The following is a 14,034-nucleotide window of genomic DNA, read 5'->3' as shown; positions in this document are numbered from 1 at the left end:
TGATGTGCCATTATCTCAAATTATAATTTGCCAATTGTATTCTGGAAGCTATTATTGCTCAGGTTCGAGCCAGTTTGTAATATCCAAGAGCACAATTCCCAGAGTTCTCAGAATCAGATCATAAATCAATTAAATAACAATACAAATTATATATATGCCAATTAACAAACTATGATATTCGACCATCCTATCACCAATTCTACCAGGCCACCTGCCTATTCTCTCAGACCCCAAGTTCCCCTAAATAAAAGACAAATTGTTGGCTGATAGAAGAAAATAGTGCATAGTGTAATTATATCTAAAAAAATACTCAAGTTATTCAAAAGGCCTCTACATTCGTCTCCATCCACTATATTCGAATCAACTGCTTCCTGTCATGTCAGAACTCACCATACTACAAGAAAAGGTGCAGAGAAAAAAACTTATCTGCAGTTCTGATTGCTGACTTATCACTCTCCTACGCAGAGTGCAATGGTTCTGTCTAAGCGGGAATTTTAAAGTCCGCTACAAACTGAATTTTTTGTTGGATATGCGAACCTTTAGGTTCTATGTAGTAAGTTTGTATTAATAAGTTCCAATCATCTGAGATCTACAAATACAACAAATCAAGACCAGCATGAATATTATGTTCTCACAAATCATATTTTTGAGAACTAATGTTTCATCTTGTAATATTTAATACAACACTGGATTTTGACTCTGATCACTGCTGGAGTGGGGTAACAAATACACTCTTCTTGCTTTTCAATTTAATTCAATTTGTTATAAAGTACAAAGAGGAACTGGGGAAACACTAACAAAAAAATAAAGTGGAGGTTTCCAATACGTATTTTTGTACAAAAATATACACATGTGATAAAAATATACAAAGACATGAACTGTGTAAAACACAATGGTGATTTTTTTACACTCATCTGGTTTACTTTGTGTACGAAAATAGAAACGTAAAACTAAAAGATAAATTATTTTAAAATTTTCACAGTGATAGTATTTTTAAGTAACAAAAGATTTCTAAAAATCAGAAAACAGGAACCCTTATAACTTAATTGGCCCATTTTATGTTGTGGCACTTGAAAAAATTTTAATTTCTAGTTTTTTAACTGACTCCATTGTTTGGCGAATTAAAATTTTCTCAAGTGTCAACTATAACTGAACAAGATATAACTAATAAAATGTTTATTGTTTCTGATTATCAAGTGAAGATAAATAAATTTTAAAACCATCATACAGTTAATGTCTGTTTTAATTCAAATAAGGACTAATAAATATACACTTCCACACGCTTAAGATGAATTGGATGAACTGAAATTCTACATCACATTTCCTTTAATATCACAAAAATCATCTGATTACCGCAAAGCCTGTGATACAGCACAGACTGTTTCCTCCCCCATCGGAGTAATTACTGCATACAAGATTAAAATATAAAAAAACAATCAGTTTAAATTAGAGTACATCATATCTGTGTCAAATATCATCACATCCCTGAAGAACGACACAGTAACAATTTGTATAAATAATAAAGCTTACATTTAAAACTAGTTAAATATTAACTACATTATGTTCATGGTTAAAGCCCTAGTCACTGTCATTCACAGGAAATTCTAATTGTTAAAACGACCGATAAGTTTTCAATACAACTCTAATATTTGCTTAAATATTTCTTCAAGTGAGATACATTGTCGTAGGTTATTTACAGTGGTTTTTCTTAATTAATTTTAAGATACATTTTACACTCAATTTTACATCGTCATACATTTATTTAGTTCTTCGTAACTAAAAATTGATCTGGTAAAATGTAATTAATTATGAAAATGATTGGTGCTTTGACAAACAAAAACATGATCTGTACAGTTATTATTAAAATATGATATCTGACAAAATTTTCCAAGGGTCAATATTTTGAAACTGTATACAAGAAGAATTGATTACGCACTCAAAACAGTCTGGTAAATCTTTAAATGGTTTTATTTAAAAACAGATATGAAATCTAACTACTACTGGTCTGGAGTGTTTCCAGATCGGGAGGGTCCGGAGGAGCATCCGACGGAGGCCTGGTGAGCGGTGGAAGCCTGTCCTGGGGAGGTTCCGGGGACGAGACGGTCTCCTGGACGGTAGGGGGTGGTGGTGGTGGTGGTGGTGGAGGTGGAGGTGGTGGTGCTGGAGCGGCGACGGGGGGTTCGTCTGGGGGGCTAGCAGGGGGTACAGTCTGCGATCTCAGCAGCAGGTGCTGCAGTTGCGCTTGGTGTAGAATCAGCGGCAACTCGTAGTGGTGGAAGAAGTACAACATTGAGTGCTGAAACACATGTTACCAAATTCATTCAATGTTCAGTTATTCCAATGATTTAATGTTTCGGAACAAAGGTAATCGTAGACAATTTTGTTTTAGCTTACAGGAGTACACAGAGCTATCACTCTTTTTCTAAAACTCATATTCTCTTATTACGTTATCTTATACATCCCACTAAAAAAATCCACCACTGTTTCACCCCACAACCTCACAAAAATCTAACAAAGGTCTAAATTGAATAAAGGAAATTTTCTTAACTCAATTTTTCTTTGTTAAGAAAAAATTTTCATTATGCCAAGTGTCCCACGAAGAGGTTTAAACGTTTGATTTTATATTACTTGCTCATTTATGCAACGAATATTTTCAAATTCTACACAATTCATTAAATAAGTTTTATAAATATTCTGTGAAAATTTCAGCTCTCTAGCAATTGTTGAAACAAAATGGTGACATATTGAAAATTTTACCATTTAGCTTCCTATAAAAATTCATTTCTTGAATACCTGATTTGATTACTGTGTTGCACTTTTAAAGAACAGCTAGCTTTTAAATAACGCTCATTGTTGAAAACAGCTGATTGAAGAATATTGCTTGTGCTTTAAAAACATAACCTTACCTCCTCCATTACAGTTTTACTGATATTGAAGTTCGAGAAATGGCTTGGATTACTAAATGACAACCTTCATGGCCGTTGGATTGGTTGTGGAAGTGATTTATTAGATTGGCCACCCTGATCCCCAGATTTAACTGTGTGTGATTTCTTTCTATGGGGTTCCTTAAAGAAAAATGTAAATACTCCTAGCTTCAATAATGATGAGGAATTAAAATCAATTGAAGAGGAACTTCTCCGGATACAGCAGAATTTCTTTGTAAGAGCTTACAATTCGTTTGCTACGAGCTGTTATCAGTGTGTCACTGTGGATAGATTACAGTTCGAATAATTGTGGACTGTAATAGTAAGTTTTTTAATAGGCTATGTTGTAGTTCTTTGATTTAAACGTTTTATTTCTCTAGAATATGACAATAAATAATTTTACAAAACAAAAAATACTGTTTTTAAAGTATAGTTTTTCAAAATGCCACCATTTTGTTTCAACAATCGCTAGAGAGCTGAAATGTTCACAGAATATTTTTAAAACCTATTTAATAAATTTTGTAGAGTTTGAAAATGTTTGGTGCATAAATGGGCAAGTAATGTAAAATCAAAAGTTTAAACCCCATTGTGGAACACTCGGTATATTCTACATATTATAAATAGCTGTTGAAGATGTCACCGGCAAACTAAACCATAAAAAACTTAAATTGAAATACTTAAGTGCCTAGTGATACTTAAAACCCTGCCTTAAATGCTGTAGCCTTGATTAAGAAAAATTTCCTTCCGCCAATCAACATAAAAATTGCTAATTGTAAAAACCCCACCTAACAAAAAATGTAAAATTCTTTAAAATTCTTTATTTTAAACATTTAAAATTCCTTCTTTATTTCATTAAAATCAATTACTAAATAAATCAATTGGATTGATTTTATTTTTTTATCATGCAAACTCTGACAGTTAACGCTTACATAGCAACAGTTCTTAGATAATTATTTTGTAAACCAATAAAACAATCAAATCTGTTTAGAAATCGCATGGAAAGAATCAACGTTAAATAAACATTACAATCAAGTTTTTGTATTATGCGACTTTAATAACTTGCCATTTTATAAAAAAAACCAAATAGCATTATTATTATTCTTTTACATTTAAATTAATCGGCTACACTTATATCAAGAACTTGCTAAATCTGGGGAATCAGTATCATATAAGACATGCAAATTCATCTGGCCAGTACAATTTACAATTTTACAAGGATATTGAGATATATTTTACAATTGTGACGGTTTTCATACAATCCTATACAGAATAAAGCTATTTTTTTAGATATTATATTTTACTTTTACTATTTATTACATGTCGACCATAAACTAATAGTAATAACAGACATGTAATAAATGTAACAGATGTTTTAGCATTAACCAATAAAATTGGTAATTATTTGATTTTGGCCGATTTTCAAATTAATTTTTTATGTTGACAATACTTTTTATGTAAAAAACTAAAGATACAATTTTGGCTGAGCGTTGCGAAGCCTATCACTCAAGGTAGAAATAATGTTATGTCTGTCTGTCTTCTTGATATCTCGAGAAAAAACTTACCTATGGACTTGAATTTTGCATGAAATTTAATTATGGTGCAGTCACTTTATGGGGTGTGGCTGAGCGTTAGCGTACATATTTACATTAGTTTTGTGGGTAACCAAGATGACAACGAGAAAATCTCAGAATAAATCAGTTTTGTAAACAAATCCGCAAGCAAGAAATATCGTTAAAGATATCATTTGTACACATTGTATTTTGCAAGAATGTGTTATATGATGGTGCATGTCCAGTCCATCCATAGGATATGGTTAGTGTCAATATCATTGATTACACTGGCCTAGTCTTTTTTTGTCTGCCAGAGATTATTTTCTTGTATGCTGTTTATCTGTCTGCAGAACATTCCAAGAATGAAATGAGCAATGGACTTGAAATTTTGCTTGCAATCTTAGTGAAGTCCGTTATACAACTTATGGTGTGGTTTACATTCTACCTTGTTTTATACCAATATATAAAAAAAGTTGCAAAAATAAATCACTTGACACGCATTAAAATAGTTTTCATGTAGTATTGTATTCATGAGTTAGGTTGTGATTACAATAATGGAAACAAACAGTTTCCAAACTTTTCAATTGATTGAGAAACTTTCTCTTCGTGGCTTGAAAGATGTGTAAACAAGACATCGTATTTGAAAATTATTTAATTTCAAAGGAAACATAAAAGGTATGAAATGTTTAGTAACTTTGTGACTGAGTGCATCCCAGATCCTGCATCACTGTCGACATCACAGCTGCAACATAGTTCTGAGCAAACGGAATGAAATCCAATATCAATTCCATCTACGCTAAACCAATATTGGAGCACATATTGAAATTTCATAAGGTGCCTTCATAAAAACATACTACTTTTCTGATCGGTTTAAAATAAAAATCATCGTATGACGTTATTAAATCTGTTATTTTAAAATATCAACTTTACATTGCAATGACAATATTAGTTTGTAGTTTGCAGATCACAAACTAGTGAATGAAATCAGCCATTTCAATTGATCAGTGAAACAAAAGAAAGTTACTGATAGGTTTTTGGTATGTACTCATGTGTCAGGTAGATTTTTTAATGAAATTACCTTACAATTGGAACCATGATGCAGTTTCTATAAGATTCTTTTATTTTTACATTTTATGAGCCCTTTAATTATAAAACTACCCCAGTTAAACAGTTTTTGTGATGCTTCACACGTTATCACTGTCATGTTAACACAGTATAAATTAGAATTTTCTAGATATCAAAATAACGTATTGTTTGTATACAGAAAACATTACCATCTTGTTTGGTGAAAGTTGATAATGAGAAAAATTTGTGTTAATAGAGGTGAGGAGGTGGACGTTTTTTCTCTTCGCTTGGATGTACTAAAAATACTTATTTTAACAATGAAGTATGGTGGGGGAGTAAAATCGAATTTTCATGAACATGGCATGTAGAGTACAGTTGAAAAGGTCTGAAGCATTTTATAGTTTTCACATGACAGCACGAACTCTATTCTATGTACAACAATTTAAAAATATAATCTTTATATAGATATGTAGCAAATTATTATATGCAGTTAACGCATAAAACGAATTAAATATCAATTCAACAACAAGTAAGTTATGCGGAAATATCGATTAAATCAAAATATTTCATCATTGTTTTATTATTAATATAAACGTATTTTATTTCATATACCTCTTTTATTTCTGAACGTTGATTATTATTACGCCTTTACTGAATCCGCATTTATAATCACGATGCATTTGCATTGAATAATCAGTGTGCAATGAGAAACATCTTGGAGGAAACAGACCTGGAATTCAGCAAGAGCTGCGATAGACCAGGTTATCCTTAAGTCCATTCATTCCACTCACTAGAGTACGCGAATTAAAACAACATGCTTCCCAGTTTCATTTTCTTTAGTTTCCATTCAGGTTGATGGGACAAATAAACACAGTAAATGAAAAACAATATGCTTTTTAACTATAATTTACGAACTGGAATAGTCTCCATAGCTGTCAATGGCGCAGTGTAGCGGGTACAGCGGTTATCGCGAGATAACCGAACCAAGCAACGGCGAGTGTGGCTGCTGCCTGGATGGGTGGCTGCTGAGCGATCCTGTCCTTGCAAGCAGCCCGCCTGCCCGGCCATTGCTGGTGGTTCGGAAGTCACCTTTGGGTCGTTGGGCCCAAGTAAAATGTTAAAGAAGACTTCTTAGGCTTATAAAATATGACACATTCTGTTTCGACTTAGAACGATATTGCGATGGGGATATTTATATGGGGCGCGCGTCATCACGCTCAGGGGTGCGGCGGAAACACAAACACGATTATCAGATCTTTCACACAAGATTTGCTCCGGGCACTGAACGAAGACGGGTCTGTGACGGGATAACTAATGAATATGCAGCGACTGTTGTTATTCCGGCGGTAATTGTTGAGTGTACGGCTCGCTAAGCAAGCAATATGACATTGTGTTCCGCGTTGTTAAGCCGTTGTGATGGTCGTATGAATAGTTTAGTCCCGGCCCGGCCCCGGCCCAGTCGTTAATATCGCTATCAAAATGCTAAGCAATCTTGTCCACGACACTTGCTTGCTCCAGTTCACGTCTTGCATTATTTGCGGCCAACTCATTGAATCTGGGCCTTCCATTCTAGTGGGCGTTTCTTACACGCCGTCTATTCCGATATCACTCAAAATAGCAGAAACTTAATATTCGTTTATGCACCGACTTGGTCCCCAAAGCGACTACTCCAGATCCCTTTAGCAGGAGAATTATAATCAATTGAGACGGATTTCCTACAGGTATATATTTTTCAAGATCATCGCGGTTCATCACTCAACACAAAGGTGTCCTTCGCTGCATCAGCGTATAACACGATTCGTGCACCGAAAATAATCAATTTTACTCTTTGTGATGAAACCCTGTTGGCCTATTGTATGCGTGTATTTTGTCAACGCAGGGTTCACACAACCGGCTACTACAAACAGATGTTACATATAACACACCAATTCATCTACTTTCATATTGTCGTCAACCTTATTTTTAGTGAGATCATTAAAGTTCTTTAAAATGTCTGTTAATAAATTTATAAAAATAGTTGCAGTTGCAAAGACGTACGCACCCGCTATGTAAACTGCTAATGAGTAACCGCACATGTTAAACCTTCATATCCCTTTAGTCACGTAATAATTCTCATTAACTCACTAGTATAATACTGAAGCCTACAGTCACGATTACGTAAAGCTAATCGTGAGTTCGGTCATCAAACTGATATAAGCCACAGGCCAATTAAATTAAATAAAAAATGCCTTTTATTAAAGAAGCGAATTAAGGAATTAAAATTCATATCTAAGTTATATATAAATATATATATATATATATATATATATTTGTATTCTTGAAAGTATAATTCATTAAAAGTACAAAAATAAAATAATTTTAATTTAAAACACTTTTTAAGCCAGGTAAATGCGAGAAAGTTGTGTGAATGGAGGATGAAAGCTGAATGAATGGGGGATAAAAAAATTATTTGCTATCTTTTGGGGGAGCAGTTCGCCGAGCAGTCTGACAAGACTTTCGGTCTGAGTTAGGTGTTGCGTGGGTTCAAATCCTGTCTGTGACAGTAGCATTTTTTGTCAGTACTGTCTTTCCTTGGTATTCTGTTTGATAAGATCCCCGCATAGGCCAGTGGTCCACGAAGACCGTCAGAATAAGGCTAAAAATGAGATAGGCATCCCCTTTAAGAAAGTGTAACAAAAAATGTTTAAGTTTAATGTCCACACTTACATTTCATATTTACAATTTAAATTTGTATAGTTGTGTTACTATATAATTTACTATGGAATATATCTTCTATTGTATATATCTAATTGTAGATAATCTTTTTTCTTATACTACGAGTATATATACGTTACATTAATAGATATTTATCTTGTAAATTTCATGTTTTCATTACGTAATTTTTCTATACGAAGATTATACAGTACTTATTCTGTTAATTAGTACATATATCCATGCTGCTGATCGCGTCTCGATCTCCACACACAGGCTACGCCCATGTGGAGATCATTTCCTGTATTTGTATATATGTTGTGATCTGTGTTTCTATGAGGAAATAAATATTTATTCATTCATTTTAAATATGAACAGGAAAATTGTCAGGTTGAATTACTGATCACCCTAACAGTGATTTATTTTTTAGATTTTTGCCAACACAAGAAATAGATTTTTATAAAAATGTTTCAATGCACACGTGACTACTGCAGTAAAAGATGGTGCCGGACTCTGTTAATCAACTCCCCAAAACGTGCCTGAAGACAAACACCAATTGTTAATATAAATGTTCCTGTGTTAGCCGCAAACAGAATTAGTAAGGGGAAGAGACTACCGCCGCTATCAATATTTAAAACTCCGCGGCCGAGCGCCGCGCCGCGACCCGCGTTTGGCTGCAAGTCACGTCCACCCGAGTTGGAAGAGCAAGGCACAAAAATTGCTCTTGACATATTAAAGTAAACACCATTTAAAGTTGAGCGAGCGGCTCTCTGCTCGGTGCATACTAACGGAAATACCGAGCAAAACAATTCCAGCTCAGCCCACACCTCGCTGCATCTACTCGCTAAATAGAGTAGAAACAGTTTCGGGACAGATTTATCACCCCGTCATTTGTCTGTTGTCATTTTTTATATTAAAAGTTACACCCTTTTCAGGATTTCCTTAAAGGCGAGTAAAGGAAATCTTATTTTACCAGGCGAAGTTAGGGCTAAGAAGCCCTCTCTAACACCTAACCTGGGGACTAGAAGAAGAAGAAGAAGAAGAAAAAAGTGCTTTATTTAAACGATTACAAATAACACAACATGATAATAATCTGATAATATTTGCACTATAAACAATGGTATTAAACCGTCTGTTTGGTTGGTCGCTACATTTAAATATATATATATAATATATATATATATATATATATATATATATATTATATATATATATATATACATTTTCCATATTTATTCTGCTTTAGAAACAAACATATCTAACAAAAGCGCAACAAAAAAAAAAAAAATTAGCTAACACTTTTGTATTATTTAAACTTAAAAAGAAATAAAAATAACAACAATGTAATTTATTGCTATAATTAGCTCAATTGTTATATTTGTAACAATTCCTGTTGCGTAGAATGTAAAATCAATATACATAAAAATAAAGTACAACGAAATAAACTGTGTGTAAAATTAAGTTTCGATCTTGTATATTTACATGCATACTTATAAATAGCAAATATGGTAATAGTGGCAAAAAAATTAAATAATTAACAAAAATCATTGAAATGATTGCAAATTTAGAGACTTTTTTGTAGACACGTATGTTTTCTACGTAGTAATATAATGTTATGTAAAAATACCCTGGGGACTAACGCCTTAAAGGTGACTTCCGTACCATCACCAATGGCCGGCCATCCGGGCTGCTTGCAAGGACAGGATCGCACAGTGATCGTCACCCATTCAAGCAGCAGCTACGAGTGACATGGTTATTAAAACCATTCTTTAATTTTCTCAAAACACTCCATTACAATTCCATTACATTTTGTACCCATTACAAATTCAATTACTACGGGTTCAAGATATACGAGTGTGTTCCTCTGTACCTCACGGGCCAAGGTTGTTGCAGAGTTTTTAGCACTTTAAAAATTGCATCCATTGCCATGAAATGTACAGTTACCCTGTAGAATGCAATATGTTCTCTTCTTCTGCAGTGTTTCGTAGTTTCTGTATCTTTTAAAGTCTGTTTTTGACTTATTAGTTCCGCATTAAAACAGTATTCATAGGCCGGCAGAGCTAATGGTCTCACTATTTGGATATTCACAATCTGATATCTAAATTTATACAGCTCAGGTCTGGCGATAAGGCACAAATAACAATAGTATGGTAACACAATAAACCGCTTTAGCACAATGGCGGGTTCTGCCGCTATTACATTGAAATGCCGACACATCGAGCAGGGGCGAGTGTAATAGGTGAATGAGATAGACTTTCTTATTGTCTTAAGATCTAATGTTTATTAATTAATCCTCAATTGGCAAGGTATTCTGACAATAAACAGAGATACCTGTTTATTGTTTGTATACCTGTAAACAGAGATTGAACCAAACAGACTACAGTCGTAGTTTCCTTAGATCTGAAACTTTAAACCGTACAGAATATTAGTTTCCCCTTATTATTTAAGATTTAAATACATTTTTGTTGAAACTATTCCTACTGAGAAAGTAGAGTATAGAACTGCATCATAATTAATTAATTTTCAACATCTCACGGAGATAACCAAGTCAGTGTAAATTTAAATTACAAGGGAACATTATTAACGCCTTTTATATAATTAACTACAATTCTATCAAATAACTAAAGAAATTATTGGTTCATTTCAGTTGCACTCTCCATTGTACGTAAAACTGGTGAAATATACGAGTATGGCAATTAAAACTTTTACTGATTCCATACTACTCACTCGATTTGATCAAACCTTTCCATAAAAATTTCAACTTCAATAATTAAAAATAAAATAATAGCTGAACAATATGTGTATCAACTTTTGTATCAGAAAGTTTCTTTGCCTTTTTTGGGTGGAGTTTTTTGTAGTCTAGTTAGTTATTTTCCTTTCCTACAGTGAGATTGTTTTAGAAAGGAAAGGCTTTTCCTCAATTTCACCTCTAAAGGAAAGTAGGCCTTATTCACTCGGACCTAACTTCACCTGTTGAGACCTGCATCCTACTTGCAAGCCACTAGATCTTACATAATTTATAAGCCAATTTATTTATTATTTTGTTATGATACTGAAATACCGAAAATATTATGACAGCAATATTTGCACAAACAAGGAGTCGACTTTCTATATCGTGGTAAGAAATACAGATCGTAGAGAACATCTTCCAATTAGGGAAGTTATCTCTGCCGTGCTTGTTTTGCTTTCCGCTATACGAGAAGCTATGAAAACTCCAGCTGATCATATTTTATCACTAACCAGAGAGATTCATGTTCGAGTATGCGGATATCAAGACATCATAGTCGTCGACGACACGACTGATCGTATTTTTATTACTAACCAGTTGCAAAATAAGTTCTTATTTATTACTATTACCATCTTCTCGATACCACAGACTATACTTCTCAGAATATACTTTATAAAAGTTATTACTGAACTCTACGGTGAAATCTCAATGCAAGATTATCACTTAAATATAACATTGTTTTATACTGTCTGGAAATAAACGCTTCAGGTTAAAACGAACTAGAGGGCAATCCTTAAGAGTAAGAAAGGACTTAATGGTCCTAACTTCGCCTGTTCCAATAACACGCTTAATCAATCAATCCTTCTTCCCGTATAGGTGCCAGTTACTATACTCGATGAAATTTCAATGCAAGATTATAACTTAAATATAACATTGTTTTATATTGTCTGGAAATAAACGCTTCAGGTTAAAACGAACTAGACGGCAATCCTTAAGAGTAAGAAAGGACCTAATGGTCCTAACTTCGCCTGTTCCAATAAAACGCCTAATCAATCAATCCTTCTTCCCCTATAGGTGCCAGTTACTAAACTCGATGAAATTTCAATGCAAGATTATAACTTAAATATAACATTGTTTTATACTGTCTGGAAATAAACGCTTTCAGGTTAAAACGAACTAGAGAGCAATCCTTAAGAGTAAGAAAGGACCTAATGGTCCTAACTTCTACTGTCACAATAAAAATCAATCCAATCAACCCTCATCACCCTATAGCTGCCGGTTTTCCACTTTAATGTACCACTGCCTTTAATGTACCACTCTATCACAAACGATAACCATTAAAACTTTTGTAGGAGTCGGAGCAAAACTTCACGGTCTGTGGTACGTAAGGTTAATAAGGATCAAAGATACACTTTGTTTATAATTTTAAATGGATTCATGGTATACAAATATTGGCAATGGAATTTTCACGATGTTACAAATTAGCAATTATTTATACAGATAACACTACGCGGTGCCGATGAAAGAGCCGAAATCGCAATTCTTGTTAGTATCCCACTGTAGCATGTGCTGGTGTAATTGTGATCCTCGTACTTATGATTTGTGCTCGGGACTTGCATCCTGTGCAGTGACAACGCCTGGACTGGACTCCAAGCAGCTTTTGGTTATGTTTGAACCCTGAACCCTTTTCTTATCCCTTATTTCCCTTTTATGTTCGTCACTTTTGTATGTATTAATACCTCCCTCACCTGACGAAGAGGATAGATTCCAATCCTCGAAACGTTCCGTTATACCTTTAATAACCTATAACGATGGAAAATGTCCGAATTCCTGTTATCCTTCCTTCTATCGTCAATAACAAGCTTTAAACCAAAAATTACTTAATGGTTTTGATGAATACTTGGAAATCCCAATGCTCCACACGTGTAAGACGCGAAGAGATACCGAGAAGAATATCATTTAACGATCTTGGCAAAACTACGATTAGATTAAAAAGATAAGTTTATCAAAATGAAAAAAAGCCTTTAAGTGATTGAGCATGTGATTGAGTCATTTTATAACATCTGAATTGTAATAAAGTTACAACGATGTACAGATACTAAAGACCGAACTTGAAACGAAAGGTGGAAAGAAACTGTCAAAACGAAGATAACACAATATCGACAAGTAGCGACTTTCCTGTTGTTGTTCTGTCCTGTGACGGACTCAGCTGATAACTGAAGTGACTTGTGTCCCGGATGTCGACAGTGAAACCGAAGATTATAAGGCCGGGTGAGGGATGAGTTCAACGCAATTACTATGAATCTTCTATTTTAACTTTATAAAATATATGAGTCACAAGCGGGGTTTTTATCTCTTTATTTTTTAATCTAAAGGTATTAAACAATAAAGAACTAATTCGTCTTTCATATTTGAATGATGCAATAAGCAGAATCCTAAAATTTAATCACATTATAATGTAATAAAGTCTCAACTAAATGTTATAAACGGCAAACTAAAACCTTAATGCTAACTCACGTCAAAAACAAAATATAATATATCGATTGAGATACTGCAATTTAAAGTAGGCATTTCTCCCAATATGACAAATTAAAAATTTTGTACAATAAAGAATCCCATCTGGTTTCAAACTGTAGCCTACTTCCTGTGATACACATTAAATTGCCATGCACATAGTAATATTTACTGTTTTGTTCAAAGTACTGTTGTTAGTATGTAAGTTGTTACTTAACTACAGAACTAGCCAAACATCAACGGTAAAAACTGTAATCAATATACTGTACAGAGTGTGTAAAATGTCTGGAAACGCCTAAATATTTTTAAATCATAGCAGATATAATTTACAAACTTTGCACAGTATTTTAGAACTTGACTACTATTTTATACAATAACATTACACACCTACACTAAGGGGATGGGGGTGTTATGGAAATCGTTGCTGTTGAAATACGATCAATATTCAACCTTTAAACGGACGCCATTTTGTATAGAATAAACACATTAGGAATTAAAGAACTTTATGTTGTAAACGTTACAATCTTATTTATCACAACCGTACAAATTACATTTTCAATGT

At 33.7% G+C, this 14,034-nt stretch overlaps 1 protein-coding gene across 6 annotated transcripts in view; it reads right to left on the bottom strand.

Annotated features, from left to right (window-relative positions):
* Positions 1-737: 737 nt before the first annotated feature.
* LOC124355343 (membralin) overlaps positions 738-14,034 on the bottom strand; it is a 170,608-nt gene continuing 157,311 nt past the window's right edge. For all 6 annotated transcript variants that reach the window (XM_046806443.1, XM_046806445.1, XM_046806441.1 and 3 more), the window contains one exon: positions 738-2,296. In XM_046806443.1, the coding sequence (XP_046662399.1) occupies positions 1,991-2,296 (306 nt within the window). In that variant the 3' untranslated portion in view covers positions 738-1,990. The remainder of the gene's footprint in view (positions 2,297-14,034) is intronic.

The sequence above is a fragment of the Homalodisca vitripennis genome, chromosome 2 (assembly GCF_021130785.1).
Source record: "Homalodisca vitripennis isolate AUS2020 chromosome 2, UT_GWSS_2.1, whole genome shotgun sequence".
NCBI classification, from domain to species: Eukaryota; Metazoa; Arthropoda; class Insecta; order Hemiptera; family Cicadellidae; genus Homalodisca; species Homalodisca vitripennis.
The sequence above is the reverse complement of the archived record's forward strand: the minus strand, read 5'-3'. Positions and strand labels throughout refer to the sequence as shown.